General features: G+C 45.6%; 1 protein-coding gene across 1 annotated transcript in view; it reads left to right on the top strand.

The window, feature by feature from the left end:
• The window catches only part of DNAH14 (dynein axonemal heavy chain 14), a 530,612-nt gene that overhangs the window by 372,436 nt on the left and 135,487 nt on the right, over nucleotides 1-22,689 (top strand). The window contains 2 exon segments of the mRNA XM_065589985.1: nucleotides 9,533-9,727; nucleotides 12,977-13,063. Of these exon segments, the coding sequence (XP_065446057.1) occupies nucleotides 9,533-9,727; nucleotides 12,977-13,063 (282 nt within the window).

Here is a 22,689-nt window from a genome sequence, read left to right as displayed (position 1 = left end):
TGGACACCTTAAATAAGACGAGATCTTTGCTATTATGTATAGTTTTTTTTTTTTGTTTCCATATGTTTCATTTTTTAAGCTGCCCTACATGAAAAGTAGAGTAAGTTTTGAAGTAATAGAGCCATCTACTGGCCATTTTTACATCAGAATAAAAGAGTGGAAACATTTTAAAATAAAAAACAACTGCAGTTAAACATTTTTAAAAGTTATTTTAATACAAATTAGGTCAAAAGACTTCAGTTTAGCATTTGCAAGATTGATGGCGGCACTTTATGATAATTTCCATCCCAGAATACTGGAAGAACTGGCACATGCGATTGCAAGTCTGGTAGCAAGGATTTTTAATAAATTTGTCTATTCGGGGATGGAGATGTATGACTGGAGAATAGCTAACATTGTACATATATTTAAGAAAGGAGAAAAAAGTGATCCAGGCAATCACAGACTTGTTAGTCTGACCTCAATAGTATACAAAGCTTTAGAGCAAATTTTGAAAGAAAGAATAATTAAATTCCTACCAAAGGTAAATCATGCCAGATTAACCCAATATCCTTCTTTGAGAATGTAACTGATTTTTTTAGATAAGGGAGATGCAGCACTGTCACACTAGGAAACTTGTAGTGGTCTAAAACAGTGCATGGCACTCTGGAAATTTGAAGAACTGCATTTCAGCTTGCTGTGCACTGCCTGTTCATTTAGACATGCCCACAGAGATTTATGACACAGCCACTTGGAGATAGATCTATTCATACTTTGACATAGTATTGATCTCTTGATTTAGCATTTTGATCTGATGCTTATTTTGGGAGAGCTGTTTTGGAATCTTTAATTAGTCTTCCTCAGCATTCTTCAGGTTGTCATGAGTGGAGAGCCACAGTTTGGAGATCAAAAGGAAAGGATAGATTATTTCCAGTAACGTCTAATATATATAGCCTGTGCAGACTCTCATACTCTTTCCTACTTCTTTGGAATCCTTCCATGGATTCATTGAAATGCTGGGAGTAACTGAGGATGATTGTAACTTTGGGTCCCTTTTATAACGTACATCCTAACTTTCAGATCTACAATGGAGCAATCCATACTTATTAAAGCTAAAAATTTAGAAATTTCAATATTATGTGCAAATGATTTAGTACCCTGCTTTGCGTATCTCATGAATATACATCATATTAAATGTCTAGCTTTCCAATGTGTGCCTACTGATTTTATTGTGAACACAAATAATTGTGCATGTGAAATTGCCCAGTATATAAATATAGCAATTAATATTACATAGTCAAGTACTTAAAAGTTAGGAAATGCCTATGAAACATAAATTCCGGTTCTTGTTCATACACCTTATGATGCAGTCAGCCTTATTTCTGTCATTCCTAACTCTGAGTGCTTAATTTTGCAACCTTAATAATGTTCTTTTAGGTTTCAGAGTAGCAGCCGTGTTAGTCTGTATCCGCAAAAAGAAGAACAGGAGTACTTGTGGCACCTTAGAGACTAACAAATTTATTAGAGCATAAGCTTTCGTGGACTACAGCCCACTTCTTCGGATGCATATAGAATGGAACATATATTGAGGAGATATATATACACACATACAGAGAGCATAAACGGGTGGGAGTTGTCTTACCAACTCTGAGAGGCCAATTAATTAAGAGAAAAAAAACTTTTGAAGTGATAATCAAGCTAGCCCAGTACAGACAGTTTGATAAGAAGTGTGAGCATACTTACAAGGGGAGATAGATTCAATGTTTGTAATGGCTCAGCCATTCCCAGTCCTTATTCAAACCGGAGTTGATTGTTTCTTCTTGCCGCCAGTGAAGGTGCTTCGGAACTGCTCTGCTCCAGCTTTGCTGCAGTTCTCCTCCAGAACTCTTGTTCGTTCAGTGTAATAGTACCTGTAGTTAGTAGTTCGATTATTTTAGCTTAATTTAGTTAGTGCGCCTGGGCCGGGGCATGCCCCGCGCCCCGGGTTTTAAGTCGTATGACACTTGTAGGCGACTGATGCCAGTGAGTGACCTGCACGCGAACTGTTTATGCTGTTTGGGTGAAACCCATCTCAGCGATCGCTGCAAGATTTGCAAGTCGCTCAAGCCTCGGACCAAGAAGCTTGAGAGAGAGAGAGAGAGAGAGAGAGACATTAGGCTCTGGGCCATCTTGATGGAGTCGGCGTTGACCCTGACTCCGGTGCACCGTTCCGCGTTGGCACCAGGTACTACAGTGTCAGTGCGCGGCAACCCCCTGGCGCCATCTACCAGTCAGCCCTGCTCCAGTCCACGGGGCATGCTAAGAAAGCTAAGAAGAGGCCTTCTCCGCCGCTGCACCGGATCAAGACTGGGGGAGAGGCTAGACCCATGTTGGGCAGTCCAGGCTTCCCCGGATGTCCAGATGCCCTCCATGCCAGAGGACCTGCAAGCGGCCTGGGACGTTATGTCCATGCCGGTACCAGGAGCACCGTCAATGTTGGCCCCGCGGTCCAGAGGCAAGCCGCCACTGGGATCTCTGCAGTCACCCCTGACTCGGTACCAGTCATGGTCGAGGGAATGTTCCCGATGCCGTTCACCGCTCAGCGATCATCCCATGTGTAGTCCACGCAGATCACCATTGACCCCCACCAGGTTGTCTGGCTGGGTTCCAACTGACATAGATTCCAGGCACCGCTCTGCCTCAAGGAGCGGACACAGACGGGACCGAGGCAGATGACGCCGAAGGTCCTCATCTCTGAGGAGCTATCATAGCCAGTTGTGACACGAACATCGACACCGTTCTCGTTCATTGTCTCGCTCCAAGACCCTGCCACGGCACTGCTCCCACAGTCCTGGGCATCAATCGCTGGTGCAGATCCGCCCACCAGAGCCAATCACAGAGCAGCTGCTACTAGGGTGACCAGATGTCCCGATTTTATAGGGGCAGTCCCGATTTTTAGGCCTTTTTCTTATATAGGCTTCTATTGCCCCCAACCGCCATCCCGATTTTTCACATTTGCTGTCTGGTCACCCTAGCTGCTACCGGCGGTACCCGTTCCTCCACGTTGGGATCACGGTCTCGTGGTCGGCACCACTCCTGGCGCGGCCGCTCCTGCTGGTCCAGGGACAGCGGCAGGTCATACGTCAGCCTGGCCTCCTTTCGTAGTCGTCCATCGATGGGTCAGGCCAACCAGGTCAAACAGCTGTCCCACCGGTGCCACAGTAGGTGCAGTGGCACTGGGCCCTGTGGCCAGCACAGTGAGCACCGTGGCCCCCAACTCAGCCCCCGGTGAGGGCCCGCTTGGTGGCCGGAGACTCAGAACAGCCATCGGCCTCTCTCTCCCAGCCTCCAAGGAAGGGGTCGGTAGGACGTGCATCTTCAGCGCCGTGCCTGGAGAGCGACCAGGCGGTGGCTCCTCTGGTGCCGGTGGACATGCAAAGTACCGCCCTGGCCTCCTCACCCTCCCCTGATGAGGCGATTACGGCCCTCCTCCCTCCATCTCACAGGAGGACTCTAAAGCCCACCAGGAACTATTGAAAACAAGGCATCAAACCTCAACCTTCAGGCAGAGGAGGTGGAGGAGCCCTCGGACTCCCTTTATAACATCCTGTCCCCCTCGGTACCGGGCAAGATGGCCTTGCCACTCAACAAAGGGGTGGCAAAAATTTCAAATGCCTTGTGGCAAACCCAGCCTCATTGCCCCCCATCTCTAAGAGAGTGGAACGCAAGTATTTTGAGCCCACCAAGGGACATGAATACCTATACACCCACCCTGCTCCTAACTCCCTGGTGGTCGAGTCGGTCAACCACAGGGAGCAGCAGGGCCAACCAGCCCCATCTCCGAAAAATAAAGATTCAAGGAGGTTGGATTCATTTGGGAGGAAAATGTATTTAACTTCCAGTTATGGGTGGCGAACTATCAGGCTCTCCTGGGCTGGTATGAGTTCAATCTGTGGGACTCTCTTCCCAAGTTTGAGGACTCCCTCCAGGAGCATGACAGAAAGGAGTTCAAAGCTCTGGTGGAGGAGGGTACAGCGGCTGCCAGGGAAAATCTTCAGGCAGCTTTGGATGCTGCGGACACAGCTGCACGGTCCCTGGCCTCCGCGGTGTCCATGAGAAGGGCGTTGTGGCTCTTGCTGTCTGGGCTGTCCAGTGAGGTGCAGAACTCCTTGCCGGACCTCCCGTTTAATGGCATGGCTCTGTTTGCGGAACAGATGGACATAAAACTGCATGGCCTGAAAGACTCCCACACTACGCTTAAGACTCTTGACGTCTATGGTCCAGCTCCGGCTAGACCTAAGTTTAAGCCGCAGCAGGCTCCCACCCAGGCCACCCACTCTAAATACGAGTCCCCTTATAAAAAGTTGTGGGACTATAAGAAACGCCCGCAGAGACAGTCTCGGTGTGCCCCCCACCCTGGGTCCTCCAAGGGCAAACACGCAGGGAAACGGCAGTTTTGATGGGACACCGAGGGGCGACCTACCAGTTCACCTCAGGGATCCACCCACAGTAAAGCTTCCCTTCTCCAACTGGTTGTGTGCTTTCCTCCCGGAGTGGGCGCAGCTGACCTCAGATCGATGGGTCCTCAGCACCATGTCCCGGGGCTACACCCTCCAGTTTACCTCTACCCCGCCCAACCACCCTCTGCCCCTGTCCCTCCTGGGGGACCCCTATTACGAGCCTCTGCTTGAGCAGGAGGTGGAGCGGCTCCTTGGCCTAGGAGTTGTGGAACTGGTGCCAGCGGAGTTCAAACACAAGGGGTACTACTCCCGCTATTTCCTTATCCCGAAGACCAAAAGGGGGCTCGGACCCATCCTGGACCTGCGAGGCCTGAACCAGTACATGGTGAAGCTCAAGTTCTGCATGGTCTCCCTGGCCTCCATCATTCCCTCCCTGAATCCCAGGGACTGGTACTCCACCCTCGATCTGCAGGACGTGTACTTCCACATCCATATATCCGAGGGGCACAGGCGCTTCCTCTGTTTCATGGTTGGACAGGAACACTACCAATTTACGGTCCTCCCATTTGCCCTGTCCACTGCCCCCAGGGTATTTACAAAGTGTATGACTGTGGTGGCAGCCTACCTCAGGCACCGTGGGGTCCAGATCTTCCCCTATATGGACGACTTGCTGGTCAAGGGCAGCTCCCGGTCGCAGGTGCAGGATCATGTGGCGCTCCTTCTGTCCACGTGCGCAACTCTGGACCTGTTGGTAAACAACACCAAGTCCACATTAGTCCCGGTACAGCGCATAGAGTTTATCGGGGCAATCCTGGACGCCACGTCGGCCAGAGCCTCCCTCCCACCGGACAGGTTTGAGTCCCTGAAAGGGCTCATCAACACAGTCACAAGGTTTCCAGTGACAACAGCCAGAGCATGTCTCCAGCTCTCGGGTCACGTGTCGGCATGCACATATGTGGTTCACCACGCCAGACTTAGGATGAGGCCCTTCCAACTCAGGTTGGCCTCTGTGTTCTCCCAGGTCAGAGACAGGATGAACAAGGTTCTCACTGTACCCGGGCCAGTGATCGCCTCCCTATACTGGTGGTCCTCCCCAGGGAGCATGCTCCGTGGGGTCCCGTTCAGAGGCAGGCCCCCGTCGATGGAACTGATGTCCGATGCATCGGACCTAGGGTGGGGAGCCCATGGGGGAGACGTTCAGACCTAAGGTCTGTGGTCTGCACAGGACCTGGCCAGCCACACAAACGTCAAAGAGCTCAAGGCAGTCCAGCTAGCATACGTGGCCTTCCGCTCGCACCTGGAGAGCAGAGTGGTCAGGGTTCTCATGAACAACACGGCCTCGATGTTTTACATCAACAGGCAATGCAGGGCCTGATCCTCTGCCTGGAAGCCTTCAAGCTGTGGGACTTCTGTATAGCCCCTGACATTTGCCTACAGGCCTACCACCTACCGGGCACCTGGAACTCGCAGGCAGATCACTTGAGCAGGGACTTCTCCTCTCAGCGCGAGTGGTCTCTTCACACAGAGGTGGTGCACAGACTTTTCGAAGAGTGGGGAACTCCCCAAGTGGACCTGTTCACAACTCGGCAGAACCGTCGATGTCCCCAGTTGTGCTCTGGGGGGGGCTGGGACGGGGCGCTATCTCCGATGCCTTCCTCCTATCCAGGTCAGGCCAGTTCCTCTATGCCTTCCCCCCATACCCGCTGATCAGCAAGGTCCTGGAAAAGATAAAGATGGACAGGGCCCGGGTCCTCCTGATTGCCCCAGCATGGCCCAGGCAGCATTGGTAAGGGATCCTTATGAGCCTGGCAGTCGCCCTGCCATGGCCGTTACTGTCCCACCCGGACCTGCTCTCCCAGGACCAGGGCCGCTTCCTCCACCCCAACCTAGTGGCACGCCACCTCATGGCGTGGCTTCTCAATGGTTAGGCTGGAAGGAAAAGACGTGCTCAGAAGGGGTTCAGCACATCCTCTTGGAAAGCAAGAGACCCTCCATGCGCTGAGCCTACTTGGCAAAGTGGTCTCGGTTTTCCGGATGGGTGGCTGAGCAGGGCATTTCACCCATGGCTGCCCCGATCCAGCTCATTTTGGACTACCTCCTTTACCTTAGGGCCCAGGGCCTGGCACCCTCATCCATCAAGGTGCACTTGGCGGCCATATCGGCCTTCTACCTGCCGGTGCAGGGGCACACAGTATTCTCCCATGCTGTGACTGTCCGATTCCTCAAGGGATTGGATCGTCTCTTCCCGTACATTAGGCCCTCAGTCCCGCAGTGCGACTGAACTTGGTGCTGGCCCGGCTGATGGGTCCCCCATGTGAGCTGCTAGCTACGTGCTCCTAGTCGCACCTCTCATGGAAGGTAGCCTTCCTGGTGGCTATCACATCAGCTAGGCGGGTCTCGGAATTCAGGGCCCTGACCTCCGAGCCCCCGTACACAGTGTTCCATAAGGATAAGGTCCAGCTCTGCCCACATCCTTCGTTCCTCCCGAAGGTGGTCTCCGCCTACCACATGGGTCAGGACATTTTCCTGCTGGTCCTCTCCCCAAGCCCCATGTGTCCAGTGAGGAGTGCCGTCTCCACACACTGGATGTGAGACGGGCTCTGGCCTTTACCTGGAACAGACTAAGCTGTTCAGGAAGTCTTCGCAGCTGTTCATCTCCTCGGCTGAACGCATGAGGAGTCAGCCAATCTCCACCCAGAGGCTCTCCAACTGGATCACCTTGTGCATCCGTACCTGTTGTGACCTGGCGGGAATCCCTTTGCCGCCGATTGTAAGGGCACACTCGACTAGGGCTCAAGCCTCATCTGATTCCTTTTTAGCCCATGTCCCCATTCAGGACATCTGCAAGGCTGCCACATAGTCTTCAGTTCACACGTTCACCTCGCACTATGCGATCGTCTCCCAGACCAGGGAAGACACCAGGTTCGGCAGGGCCATGCTCTGTCCCGAGAATTTGTGAACTCCTATCCACCTTGATATAGCTTGGAATCACCTATTGTGGAATACACATGAGCAGTCACTCAAAGAAGACAAGACAGTTACTTTTTCCATAACTGGTGTTCTTCAAGATGTGTTGCTCATGCCTATTCCACATCCCGCCCTCCTTCCCCTCTGTCGCAGTTGTCTGGCAAGAAGAAACTGAAGGTGAGGGGAGAGTGCAGCACCCTTTATACCGTGCCATGGAGGCGCCACTCTAGGGGTCGCTAGTGGCGCTCCCCTACGGTTACTGCTTGGGGAAAAACTTCCGACACTGGTGCACGTGGCGAGCACGCATACCTACTGTGGAATGGACATGAGCAACACATCTCAAAGAACACCAGTTACAGAAAAGGTAACTGTCTTTTCCATCATATAGCTTCATAGTGACACCCAGATGCTGCATCATCAGGGTTGGAAGCTTCATATCCACTATACAGACCTCTGCCTCTTGAGCTAACTGAGTAACTGATAGCAATAGTAGCTCATCATGCTAGCTCTAGAAGGGAATGATATGCACTTTGTCAGTTGGTTTCACATATATTTGCTGACAGCAGAGGAATGGTGAGAGACTCAGGAATCTTGAGTTCTGTTCAGGCCTGTGGAGTAGAATATGCTGTAATAGAGAAATTTTTGCCTGTTCCTCTCTTGCTTGGCCCCTTCTGCCACTCCCTTCCAAACTTCTCCTCTCACAATCCTATTTCTTCCCCACCCCAAGCTTTTTCTCCAAGTCCCATTCTCCTTGGCTGCCACTCCTTGTCTACTCCTCAGGCATCTGATCCTAGTCCCAGTATCCTTGCCCAGTTCAGTCCCCTCTCCCCAGCCAGCCTCCAGTCTTTACTCTGTTCCTCCCCGCCCCCGCAGTCTGCTTCCATGAGGTCCTCATCTAATCTCAGTCTCCCATCCCCCACAGCAACTTGTCTCAGGCCCTTTGCCCAGTCAGTCTCAGTTCTTCTCCCCATAACCTGGATTCTCATCTGATTTGTCCCCTCTTCCTACCACCCTTGTTCCCCCCCAACACACACACACACACACACACACACACACACACACACACTCCCAGTCTTATTGTCCAGCCAGACCCCATCTCCCTTCCATTATCTCCTTGTCTGATCCTAGTGCCCTCTTCCCACTGCCAACTGGCTCCCAGTCATCCACCCATATTTCCCTCACTAGCTTCCAGTCTCAGTCTCCACCCCAGTCCCAGTCTGCTTGCAGAGCCACTCATAGTTTTCCATCTGCCCACCAGCTCTCTGTCCCAGTCTCCTTGTCCAATCAGTTCCAGTCTCAAACTTCCTCCCCTGGTACCCCAAGGGAGTTACATTCCTGCACCCCTCACCCCTTCGGCCCAGTCCCAATCTCACTAGGATCCTTGTCCTAACCTTTATGGATATGTCTTTCCATATTCCCTGGTCTGACTTTAGTCTCTTCTCCAGTCCAGTCAGGCCTCTTCTTTCTCCACACTGCCTGGCAGCCAGAAGGGGCCTCATTGAGAGAACATGATAGTCTTCATGCTCTCAGTTCTGGTGCCTCGCCCTACCCTATCACAGAAAAGCTGAGAACAGCATTTACAGGCATGCTCCTTCACTCTGTGAGGATACAATATGCAGTTTTGTCAGTGCTAGGAGCTGTAAGGGTGGAATCTTCAGAGATTTTAGCTTCTAAATTCTACTGAGCAAGTGCAACCTGAGATTTTTCAGAGGCTTATAACTCTGCCAAATTTGGATGGATTTTTAAAGTAACAGGAAAAGGTAAATCTCTGACACAAAACACCACCTGCCAAATTTAAAGTTCCTGATCCAAAGCATGGAGGTGCTAGATCTTTGAGAAGAAAAGGACATACATTTAATATGGCAAAAATAATGTACTTTCCCTAATTTCATTCTCAGAAATGGCTGAACCTTTCTAGCTGTAAATTTAAAAAAAAAATAATCATTAGACAGATATCCAGTATGGAAAATTTCAATACAAACACTTAAATATAGCAAAGTTATGAGCAACTGAAATGAGGGTCTAATAACAAGAACTGTGGGGAAACAATAATAGGCAGAACTACCATTTGATTTATGAGCAGCAGTGAACATTACTTTCTAACATTAAAATGGTGAGATTAATAGGTTGAATTGTATTTTTAATAGATCACATGGACCAAAGAAAAATTGATGGAGGAGTCTACCATATTTGTGGATTTTCTGGATATGAACACACCTCTTGAAAGTAAAATCTATCGAAACATCACTAACTATGAAAAACTTGTTTCTGTCTTGGAAGAATTTCAAACTAAAATGAACTCAACGAGTACTAAGGTATAAAAAACAGATGGCTTGTTATCTGTAGCTATTCAACTAAAATTTGGAACAGAACATTTTAGAAATATTTTGAGCATGCCAAAATGCTGTTTTTTCAAGTATAGACATGTAAGTTGTGATAAAAAATAATATACCTAGTTTACATTTGTACATGCAATCTGGACAATTATTATAGTATGCAGTTACTTGATATCTGCATGTGGTGAGTATTTAAGTACACAAGTGTGAGTTTTGCAAGCATGGCAGGTGAACAGGTGTGTGTGTTTGAAAATGTAGTCCAGGAGAGCTAGTAATTGGTGTTTTATTATTTTCATTGGGATCATTGGTTTCAGTTAAGAGTAGAAGGATGATCTTATGGTTAATGCACTGAACTGAGACTCAGGAGATCTGGGTTCTATTTTTAGCTCTGGTACAGACTTTCATGATGACTTTAGACAGGTCACTTATTCTCTCTGGTCTCAGTTTCCCTTCTGGAACATGGCACAAGGATTCTGTGCAGATAAATTCATTAAAGTATGGGACACACACAGGTACTATGTGATGAGCACCAATATAAGCCTATAAATAAATAGTCTCTCACTAACTAATCTGTTCTAGTAACTGTGTTACTGACTGTCACTGGACAAAGTTAAACTCTCCCTAATTCAAAAAGAATAATATGAAATCTACTGAATCATAGTAGCTATCATAAGAAAAAGGATTCCATTTGTCTCAAATTTCAAAGACTACTTACCATATGGCATGTGGTCTTATCCTTCTTTCTACCAACCACTCATTGTTATGTATCAACTCAGTGAGACGAGAAATAACATCAAAACTAGATTTTAAATTAATACAGTATTTTTTTAAATCCTTCCTTTTCCCCAACTGAAAGTTAAACTATGCTATCCTTTCTTAATTTAGCATTGTTTAATGTTAAATAAATGTTTAATGTTGCCAAAGGACAACATTACATGAAAAATGCATGACAACATTTCGTTATTTTTGTCACCAGAATAGTTTTACAGTGTCATCAAGGAGTTATCTTTACTTTCCTATTCACACTATTAATGAAATGTCTCTTAAAGCCTTAGAATAGGACCTCCTTTCTTGTGAATTTAATAAATAATAATACACTTTAAAAGTGTTACCAGAGAATTTCACTAACTGAATTGTTGCCAATGATCCATAGCACAAATTCTGCCTTCACGTCTCTGTACCTGTCAGTGCAGAGTTCCCCAAATTCAGAGATCACTGATGCAGTTGGAGTTGATTTGTTAGACTTGTATATGGCGTTCGTGTCTCCTGTATGCTGTAGAGAGCAAAGCTTCCCACAAGTTCCCAACGTGCTGTTAGGGGAGAAACAGTGCTGAGGCCATTAAAGAGGGTAGAGTGGCATATAAAATGAGGAATAGGGAGAAATAGGGTGCTGAAATGTAGGGATGGATGGCAACATGTAGAGTCTTGAAAGTGAGGATAAGGAACTAAAATAAATTGAATGATAGAGACAATTGACATGGTCAGCAAGGAAGAATAATTTAGCTGTAGCATATTGAATGGATTGGAGAAGGGAAAAGAGCAAGGCATAGAACTAGAGAGGAGGAGGTTGCTATATTACTTGCAAGAGAGATCCAGGTGCAGACCAGAGTTTGTTAGTGAGGACAAGCAAAGGGGTAAACATCAACTTATTTGACCAGGGCCGGCTCCAGGGTTTTGGCCGCCCCAAGCAGCCAAAACAAAACAAAACAAAAACAAAAAAAAGCTGCGATTGCAATCTGCGGCGGCAATTCGGCGGAAGGTCCTTCGCTCCCAGGTGGAGGGACCGTCCGCCGAATTGCCGCCGAATACCTGAACGTGCCGCCCCTCTCCGGAGCGGCCGCTCCAAGCACCTGCTTGACAAGCTGGTGCCTGGAGCCGGCCCTGTATTTGACATCAGCTTGCGTCATGGCTGTTATATTGTATACGGACCAAATTCTGCCTGCAGATATGCTCAAGTTGAAATTAATAGAAATTACTTGCATACTGGTATGGGCAGAAGTATATACAATATATTGAAGTATATATTTTTTTCAAAATAATAAACACTATATTAGCATCACATCTCAGCCACAGGCTTCTTTTTTAAATTTAAAAATTAATCAGAATACAAGTTATTCTGCTAATCATCATCACAAGTTATATTTCTGCCCAAAGAAGTCAGCAGATATGTCTAATTCTGCTATGTACTCCTATTTTCAGATGCTGCCTCCCTGTTCCCCATAGACCATTGCTATCCCCACAACAGTTTCAACACATTTAAAAAAAACAAGGAAATTTCCACACAGACATCTTTATTAACTAAAAGTTAAGGTTGTACAAGTATATTTTTTGCTGCTGATCAGGCTGGAATTACAGTCTTTCATTAAGTATTTCCATGAATTTGCTTCCTGTCCCAAGCACAGGAGTGACATCCTGGCCCCATTTCAGTTAATAGGAATTTTACCACTGACATCAGTGAGACCAGGATTGTGCCCTGATGCTGCACAAAATTGAAAAATAATGAGGGAAAAAACTAACCAAACTTTACTGAATCATAAAAATTTGGGGCAAAGGTTTGGTGCCTTATATAAACTGGTTAACAATCTCTGCCTAAGATCTTCTGGAGTTCTAACAATTTGTTTTTAGTGACTACATCACTGGTTCATATAATGATACTTCCATAAACTTTCCTCCCCACCTCATCTCCCTCCATTTCCCAAAAATGAATCCCCTCTGCTGACCATGAAGCTCACTGAGGAGAGTCAAGGAACAAGAGATTTTTGGTCATTTTGGTTGTCCCCACTGCTGTTAGTCCATCTTCTTCTGCACTATTGTAAATCCACTCTGTCCCACATGAAGTTAAATCCTTCTCTCACATACATGGTTATACTGTAATGCTAATTAACGTCAGTAGGGCTGCACCACTGTAACAAAGAGCAGATTATAGTTTATAGTACTTGCTTTTGCAATCTGAGTAGGGTATTGTTGGATAGAATGGACAGAGTGCAGCGAATCAGGGAGATTAGTGGCAATATGGGTAGCAGCATGAGGATCTCTGTAAGTGACTTTGAGAGAGGCAGTCAAGAGGATAGGAAAGAGAAGAAATAAACATCTATTATAACTTTTCTAGTTATGGGAATTGAGCTGTCTCTCCCAGCTCTTCTAGGTATGTTTCCCCCAGGCTAGCTCCTTCCCCTTACTTACCTACTGTAAATATCATTTGCCATGTGCAGCTGTTTTCTTATTGAAGTGAGCTTGTCTTTTTTGCTTCCCCAGACTTCAATGGTGTTCTTTAAGGAAGCTGTAGAACACACTACAAGGGCTGCTAGAGTCTTTCGGCAACCAGGCGGCCACATGATGCTAGTAAGAATATTCATTTTTTAACATTTACATAATTCTAAATTTAAAAAATTTAAGAATCCCAATGGAAGAGGGGGTTTATACAGAATTTCCACTTGCTGTACTTACTAAGAAGATTCACCAGAACTTTCAGCAACATATATGGAGGCCCCACAACTGTTTCCTTCTTCCCTAAAGCATAGGGAGAAGAGAAAATATTTGAAGGAGAGGACAAACAAAAATACTCTCGAGACCGGAATTAAGATCCAGAGTCTTTGGCACCATAATTTACACACCTGACTACTATTTCTGTGTCCTGATGCAATTTCCAAAGACACCTTAGAATTCCTATCTTAACGCCAACCTCAACTGACTGGTGCTGACATCTCAGTACACTAGCTTTTGTTCATACTGTAGGTGAGTCAGGTGAAGACACTAACAGTCGCTTCCCGACTTTGTGCTTTCAGTTCCAGGGATGGATCAGATAAACTTTGGTGACTTCAGGAATAGACATTGAGGCACTTCCAGATAGTTCTTGGCCAGTGGGGCTTTGGACTCTAGGGACTATTCATCCTCTGCTAGTTCCAACAGGAGCTATTCTTATCTGTACTCTTGGGCCTGCTGGTGGTATTTTATGCCATAACCTGCATAAGGATGTGGCCTTTTTCACGTGGTTCTTGCTCCACTTGTGGAGAACTTTAGACATCATAGAAGGAGATCTAGGCATCCAGCCTCATCTCACTCCCATTGTCCTCTCAAGATGTCAAAGGCTCATTCGCTCTCTTGTTTGCTCTTCTGTGGATATCCCTATTGTTGAGGCACCAGCACTAGTATCATCACCTATAGCCAAGATCACTAATAATCAGAGGTTCGTGATGTTGAAGTTAATATACAGAATATCTGCTCTCCTCAAGAGGAGTTTGTGAGACAATGTGGAGTGTTCTTGAATATCACCACCAAACAACCTAATACAGTTCCAAAACATGGTGCACTGGACCTTAGATGCCCTGAACCTGGTATCAATGGCAATTGAGAAAAAATGTCTTTTGGATGTTAAACAGGCTAAAGATAATGAAAGAGCTATGCTGCTCATTATTGTGAGTCTGTAGAGCAGAGGTTTTCAAAGTGTGTGGCATGCCTCCCGGGGGGTATGAAGGAATGTTCCAGGGGTGCAGGACCCCAGTTGCCAGCCACCCTGGGATCTAACAGCAGGAGCCTCAGCCACCAGCTGCCCCGGGGCTAACTCTAAGAGACCCATTTCAGAGTAGCAGCCGTGTTAGTCTGTATCCGCAAAAAGAAGAACAGGAGTACTTGTGGCACCTTAGAGACTAACAAATTTATTAGAGCATAAGCTTTCGTGGACTACAGCCCACTTCTTCGGATGCATCCGAAGAAGTGGGCTGTAGTCCACGAAAGCTTATGCTCTAATAAATTTGTTAGTCTCTAAGGTGCCACAAGTACTCCTGTTCTTCTTTCTAAGAGACCCAGGCACAAGCCATCCCGGGGCTCTCAGCAGGAGCCCCTGCTGCCCCAGGAATCTCAGCGGGAGCCCATGGGGATGAGAGTGAAGCCCCCGAGGCTGAGAGCTAGAGCCCCCCACGGGCACAGGCAGGGCCGTCCTTAGGATTTATGGGGCCGTATGTAGTATTATTAAACTGATGCTCCTATGCCCGATGGCAGCCTGGGCTCGCATGTGTATTTTAGATAAGGGATCTTTTGAATGATTTATTTAAAAAAACTATATGTCTGACGATCCAAGCATTTAAGGATAAATATGACTACTCAGATTGTGCATTTAAAAATCTGTGCAAGCATTTTTTAGAGATGTGATTTTATAATCTTCAGCAACACACTAATGAAATATTTTTAAAGCAAATTTTAAACAGAAGTCCTGTAAACTAACATGTTCTGAGTACATATTACAGTAATGGACAACTGTTTTTGTCAGTAAGTTCAGAAACTGACAGTATATACCTGGGGGTTGGCAAATGCCTGTTAAATGGCTTCATTACCACTTGAATGGCTCTTTAAAAGTTTCAGTGTTGTGCTAATAGGTCTAGCAGGCTGGAAGGCTTTTTCACTTTTAAGTACTTGATCCCTCTGGGAGGAAGACTCTCCAGGCTGCAGCAGCCAGCTGTGGTGGGAGCCTGCAGGAAGGGTCAGAACAGAGATAGGAAGAGGCGGGAGGGTGGACACCAAGACCCAGGGGTGCCCCAAATTTTTAGGTGCCCTACGCAGCCATCTATGCCTAAGGACGGCCCTGGGCCCAGGGCTCACAGCAGGAACACCACTGCCAGCCACTAGGGGCTGATAGTGGGAACCCTGCTGCCCGCCCATCATTTCTATAGCAACAGCTACCTTTCCCGCCTTCCAGTTTAGTATCATATGCTGTCCTTATAATAAGCAGTTGTGCAGTGCTTATTCCGCTGGTGACTTTGGTATTTTTATATCATTGTGTGGTGAAAAATGGTTCGGTATTTATTCCCAAAAGATGGTAGTGTTCCAAAACAGAAGCCAGAAGCTGAAATGGCTAAAGTTGATACAGAGAAAAAATCTGCAAAAACAAGAAGATCTGATGAAGCATATTTGGATTTTGGTTTCACTTCCATTGCAGTTAATGGAGAAATTAGGCCTCAATGGGTAGTGTGTGCAGTACTGTAGCAAACAATAGCCTGACGCTAACAAATTAAGATGCCATTTAGAAACAAAACATAGCAATCTGGTAGGAAAGAACAGCGATTTTTTTCCAATGAAAGCTACAAGAAATTAATAAAAAACCACAATGAAAAATGTGGTATCCATCCCTATTATTCTTTAAAGCATCATATCAAGTTGCATACTACATTGTCAAGAATAAAAAGCTCTACACAACTGGGTAAAAACTGATACTCCCAGCTGCAATTGACATCTGTAGGACGATTCTTGGTTAAAAATGATCCCACTATCAGACAACACAGTCAGCTGATGAATCTCTGATGTCAGAAAATATCAAGGCACAGCTTATCTCTCAATTGCAATCCATTTTATTTGCAATCCAGTTGGATGAAATGAGAGATATATAAAAAAAGCTCATTTAATTGCTTACATTCGGTACTCTCACGAAATATCAATATTGGAAGATTTTTTGTTCTCTATGCAACTGGATCTGAACTGTTTAACATTTAAAATGACTTCCTAACTTATCATGAGTTGAAGTGGGAAGCCTCTGTCGGAATCTGCATGGGTGGAGCCCCTTCTGTGTCTGGAGGTAGTGCAGGCTTGAAAGCCAAAGTGTTTGAAATTGCGCCACATATATTGTGAACTCATGTATGATACACTGCCAAGCCCTGGCAATGCGAAACATAGATCGGGAACTTACTGATGTTCTGAATTCTGCTATTAAAATCGTGAATTTTAGCAAGACCCAACCCACAAAGGCGCATCTTTTTGCAATGCTTTGTGCAGAAATGGGAGTGGAGCACAATGCTTTGTTGTTTCACTGGAAGTTAGGTGGCTATCCAGGGGGAAAGAGTTGCAACACGTTTATGAACTGAGAAATGAAGGGAACTAGGCTTATTTAGTCTGAAGGAGAGAAGAGTGAGGGGCGATTTGATAGCAGCCTTCAACTACTTGAAAGGGGGTTCCAAAGAGGATGGAGCTAGGCTGTTCTCAGTGGTGGCAGATGACAGAATAAGAAGCAAGGGTCTCAAGTTGCAGTGGGGGAGGTCTAGATTGGAAAAACTATTTCACTAGGAGGGTGGTGAAGCACTGGTACTTAGGTGAAGTACCTAAGGAGGTGGTGGAATCTCTATCCTTAGAGGTTTTTAAGGCCCAGCTCGACAAAGCAGGGGGTTTGAGCAGGGGTTGGACTAGATGACCTCCTGAGGTCTCTTCCAGCCCTAATCTTCTATGATTCTATGTCGATCTCAGAGTGTCGGTTTCAAAAAATCTCACCACAAATTGATAAACTGTTTGCAAAGGAATAGGCACACCCTTTACATTAAGCATCTGTGTATTTGAAATTTACAGATGTAGGCAATTTAAAGTTCTATTAAGGTCTCTCTTAGATTTATGAGTAGGCTATCAAACATACTTTTGCATGTGTCTATTTTTGTCTGGACTGGGGGGGGGGGGCAACCAAAAATTGTGCCTCAAAAGGGGGGGAGGCTCAGCTCCAAAAGTTTGAAAACTGCTATAGAGGCAGCAAGAGACATCTGTCTATCACCTGTGTAAGTGTCTGCAATTTCCAAAAATGAGGACAATCTTTATCAGATTCTGCATGAAGAATTCTTTATGAATCCCCTTGCTAATTCTCTGGTGGTTTCTACTGCCTCAGAAAAATCTAAGACTTTAGTGCTTCTCAGTCAGCTACATCAGATAAGAAACAAAGAAGATTTATTCCTCTGCTACGTTGGTCATCGGGCCAACAAACTATGAAGTTAAAATGTCTAGGTTTCAGTTCGTAAGAAAATTTTGGAAGTAAAATTATGGATGAGGGAAACGTGGATTTAGAATTTAGTCAATTTTTAAAAGACTCCTATGTAGGTATCTCAGCATCAGCAGAATATATATTTTAGCACAGTTGGATTGGTTCGGCCAAAACTTAGGCTATGTGTTTTAAGAGCAATTAAATTGGGAAAAGTGTATCAATATGTAAGGGAAGATATAAAAAACTGGTGGGCCTAAGAAGTTAGTAGATTCATTTATTGTGTTTTTATGGTTTCTTTACATAATTCCAAGCTTTTGATTCTTCATCAAGTGGTTGCTTGCATGTCTTCTGCTCTTCATATTGTGTGCCTCCTACTGCCAGATATCAGAACTTTTTCGTGGCTTGCAATCACCTGTTTGTCTGCATATGATCACTGAATGTCCTTGTGCTCACCCTCTGGAGGGCAGAAAGGAGTAGGGTGGACCAACTACCTCTGAGTTCCTTCAACCACAGGCTTAGGGTGGAGATTGAATACTTTAGCAGTCTCTTACCGCTGCTTTAAACTCAAGTAATTTAGTTTGTTGTAAATATGTTTTTAGTCAGCTTTAGATTAGTTTTTTATTAGTATGTTAGTGTTAGTATTTTAAGGTATTTTTAACATTTAGTTGGATTCCAGTACTGAGTAATAGGCAACTTTGTCAGCTCCTAAATCTCCTGGTTTCAAAACATGCCCCTCAAGTAATGTTGCTACACTGCCCAGAAATATTTATGAAAAATGTCATTACTGTCTAGGTGAGGAACATATTCATAATTAATGTGCTATCTGCAGTTCTTTAAGCAAACTGTCTCAGAACAAGGACATTAAATTCAGGATGTATCTCTAAATACATCCATGAGAATTGACTCAGATCCTAGTTAGTCAAGTCAGTCTGTCTCCAATGTTCCCTCTACAAGTAGTGCTTTTTGAGAAAGAATTATCAGTGCTTTGATAGATTTCAATACAGCATCAGAATATGTTCCTCAAAACCAGATTTGACAACCTAGTGAATATCATCCTGCATGTACAAAGAATTTCTGTAATGCTGTCAGAATGTACCTGAGACTAGGAAGGCGCATGGCACCATGTGTGTTCGTCACTCCTCATGCCAGGCTCTGACTTCGTCCTCTCCATTTATGGTTGAAGGCAACAGTTTATCTACACAAAGCATAAATAAGATTGTCAGTGTTCCTCAAGTTCTGATGTCTCTCACTAATTATTAGACCCTTCTCAAGTTTGTGTGGGCTTTCCATTATGCCTCTTCAGCCATCTCCAACAATGATAATGGATACCTCCAAACCAGGTTAGGGGGCTTACATTCTACATCAGCAGACTCGAGCATTATGATCTCAGAAAGTGATCCTTCTACATATAAACATGTTGGCACTTCAAACTGTTTATCTGGCTTGTATATTCTTTCTTCATCTGATTCAAGACAAGGTTGTTCAAATCAGGATGGACAATTCCTCTGCCATGTTTTATATAAACAGACAACTGGGGGGATGAGGAGCTAAAATCAGCACCCTTATGTCAAGAAATGCTTCTTTGAGAATGGTGTATACAACTTCAGGTGTCCCTGAAAGTAGTTCATCTATCAGGTTTTTGGAACGTTCATGCAGACAGTTTGCATCAGACTACAAATGATCTTTGAAGACATCTATTACTTGTTTTGATACTCTGGAAATGGGGTTATATTATGGCTTTGTTTGCCACAGACCTCAATAAAAAATGCTGGAGATATTGCACAAAGGCAGGAATCAGTCCAGGCTCTGTACTAACACATTCATGATTTCATGGTCTGTCTATGGTTTTCATTGTGCTTACCCTCCAATTCCGCTGATTCCAAGCATTTTAAAAAAGCTCAAACAAGACTCAGCTTCCATGATTCTCATCACACCAGCACGGCCCAGACAATACTGTTTTCTGAACAGGTCAGGATATCAGTGCCATCATCAAGCACTGTTCTTCTTCACGTGTGCCCCTGTGGGTGATCCACTTCAGATGTACCTCATGCACTTTCAAAGATTTTCAGCAGCAGTGCACTTTCAGTTTGTACACATGCCCTAGCTATTTTTGTGCATTATACCAAGGTTATATAGGGCTGCAATGAACAAATTGCCCTCAGTTCCTTCTTGACCATCTTGGCCTCAGATGAAACATCTGGTAGCATCTACTCATGCAGTTTCTTGCCTTGCTGGTTCTCCTTAGTTTAGACTGTTTAATTTTATTTTACCTGGTTTTATAATTTTCTACTTTTTAGAGTGTGTTTGATTTCTTGATTTTGGGGTGGAGAGGGTTCCTTTAGTTGAGGCTTTTACCCTGCCTGCCCTCCCCCCTTGTCAAAGGAGCTCTCTTTTCTTGGTGCATGCTGAAATTTTAGGTTTCAATTGCTACCTCACTTGCCAGGAGTTCTTCCCAGTCAGTGATGGCCCCTCACACTGTATCCACTGTTTGGGGAATACACACAAGCCTTCAAAGTGTATGATCCTCACAGGATTCAAGAGTCATTCCAAAAAAGACAGAAAGGTAAATCTTTGTTGTCTCATTGTGGAACCTCTGTCCCACCTCATATCCAGGCCCAGAGACTCCCCTTGTACAGTACCCTATGAGCCACAACAGCGCCCTGTCAGCCTTTTCAGTTTGCTTGCCTCCGAAATCTTTGAGAGACGGGTCTATAAGCAACACGGAGAAGCCTTAGGCTAAGAGGAGTTCTAAATTTCCTTAAAAAGAAGTGGGCCTTAAGAGAGCTGCCATACCTGAAACCCCGCACCCATAATGGGTACTGCAGAGGCTTCAAGCAGTCTTGGTACAGAGGGTGCTTCTAAATTGAACCCTCATGGTAAGACTCACAATATATGGTAGACATAGCGAAACTGTGGCTTGTGAACCGCATGTGGTGCTTTTACAGTTAAAGTGCGGCTCTTGGAGTCCCCCACCCCATTCGCCACCTACCAGACTGGGGAAGAGAACATGGGGCTTCTGCCCTGTGGCAGGTTGGTGGGACTAGGGGCTTCTGCCCTGCAGTTGGGTATTGGGGCAGAAGTCCCACGCCCCAGCAGGTGCTGCCCTGTGGGGCAGGTTGTGTGTGTGTTGTGGCTCTTGAATTTCTGAAGATTATCGTATGTGTCAGGGAGGATCAGTAATTTTGGCCACCTTTGGCATATGCCATTTGGTACCAAAGCATTCCTCAGTACCATTGGTGCATGAGTGAGGAACTAGAGACCCCAAAGACAGTGGTACCATCTGCAACATCTGCTGTTTCTTCAGTACGCAGACCTGTCATCCAGCAGGTGCCACCGTACTTTGCACCATCGTTGGTACCACGGGTGCTTCTATGTCTGGGACTATCAAGTTTCTGCACACAATCACTCAGTATCCCAGAAGTTCAGGTGCTTCAAAGACTTATTTATCTCTGACGAACTTGAGTCTCCCTTATTAAGCTCAGACCCCCAGTACTGCAGCTTGCATAATCTCTAGTACCTCCCCTTTCGCCGATAACACAGAGTTCCCTGGTACCAATGGGGATGGACAAACAGACAAACACGCCACCATCATCTGCCTCCCCTTTGGACAATGCAGATGATAGCTCTTCAGACTCTCAAATGTCTGTTCAGGGCTCCTTTGCTCATCATCCTAGGCCTGACTTCACTGAATCTGCTTCATCAAGGAACACTTAAAGACCCATGTGAACTTGGTTGGTCTGTTCAGCATCCTCCTTGGTATGATCAAGCCTGGATGCCTCCTCCATTTCCTTGTGGCTCTCCCCAATGCCCATATTAGGATCCCTGGTTGGCCTGCCATCAGCAGCTCTCCAAGGCACCTAACTCTCATATGGATGTCGCAAGAGCTACTCATCTGCCACCCTGCAATTCCGAATTGCTAATTGCTAGGTGATTCTTGCTAAATACAGTACAACCACATCGGCTACACAAAATTCAATTCTCTATTGAACATCTTCCACAAGAACACAAGGAACAGTTTCAGGCTACCCTTGCTGAGGGCCAGCTCCTGGCAAGAATGACTTTACAAGCTTCTCTTAACGCAGCTGACATTGTAGCTTATTCCATCTTGACATTTGCAGTTAGGGGCTAAGCTTCATGGCTACAGTCCTCAGTCCTCCCAGGTGAGGTCCAAAATATTGTAGAAGACCTTCCCTGTGATGGGCTCAAGTTGTTTAGCGAGTCAACCGATGAGTCACCACATTTTCTTAAAAACTCAAGGGCAACCCTTTGCTCACTGGGTGTTTACATACCTGCAAACAAAAGGAGAATTAGTTGGTCTTAGACAGCCCAGAGATCCCATGCATCTCAATTCTCTGCCTATCACATGTCACCAGAATTACCCAAAAAGAAACACAGAATGTAGAAGGAAAAATTCTGAACTGCTCCACCTGTATCAGTGCAACAGCCATCATCAGCCAAGCATTTGTTTTGATGCCTTGGTTGAGAGTCAAGAACATCCCCTCATCCTGGATCTGATGCTGCATCATCCAACCCAGTCCGTCTTCTGACCTTTTGGAAATCATCTTTCTCATTTCCGCACCTCTTGGGAGCAGATTACTTCTAACAGACGGGTTTTTTGAGGTTATAAAATTGGGCTACTCCATTCATTTCCATTCCATACTCTCCTTGCCCATCCCTTTTCAGGGACGTCTCCCAAACTTCTCCTGAGGCAAGAGGTTCTGTTCTTCCTCCACATTGCAGCTGTGTAACCAATTCCCTCTCAGTACAGCGGAAGGGGATTCTATTACAAATACTTCCTGGCTCCCACAAAAGGAGGACAGATAGAGATTGATCCTAGATCTCAGGATGGTGAGTACCTTTGGCAAGGTATAGAAGTTCAAGATGGTGACACTTGCAGCTAACATACCATCCCTAGATTCAGAGGATTGATTCACAGCTCAGCCTTTAAGACACATATATTCATATCGCAATATACCTCTCTCATGAGGTTTGTACACTTCTTGTTGGTCAGAACCACTATCAATATTGGATCCTGCCATTTGGACTCTACCACTCCCTGTGTGTTCACAGAATTTACGGCAGTAGTTGCCACACAGCTTCGTCGATGGGGAATGATCTTCCCCTATCTTGATGGTTGGCTTCTCAAGGGACATTCCTACATCAAAGTTTGATCTGCTGTAGAGAAAGCTGTGACTCTGTTCAATGTGCTTGGCCTTCAGCACAACACCAGAAAGTCCTGCCT

Source organism: Chrysemys picta, chromosome 3 (genome assembly GCF_011386835.1).
Source record: "Chrysemys picta bellii isolate R12L10 chromosome 3, ASM1138683v2, whole genome shotgun sequence".
NCBI classification, from domain to species: domain Eukaryota; kingdom Metazoa; phylum Chordata; order Testudines; family Emydidae; genus Chrysemys; species Chrysemys picta.
The sequence above is the reverse complement of the archived record's forward strand: the minus strand, read 5'-3'. Positions and strand labels throughout refer to the sequence as shown.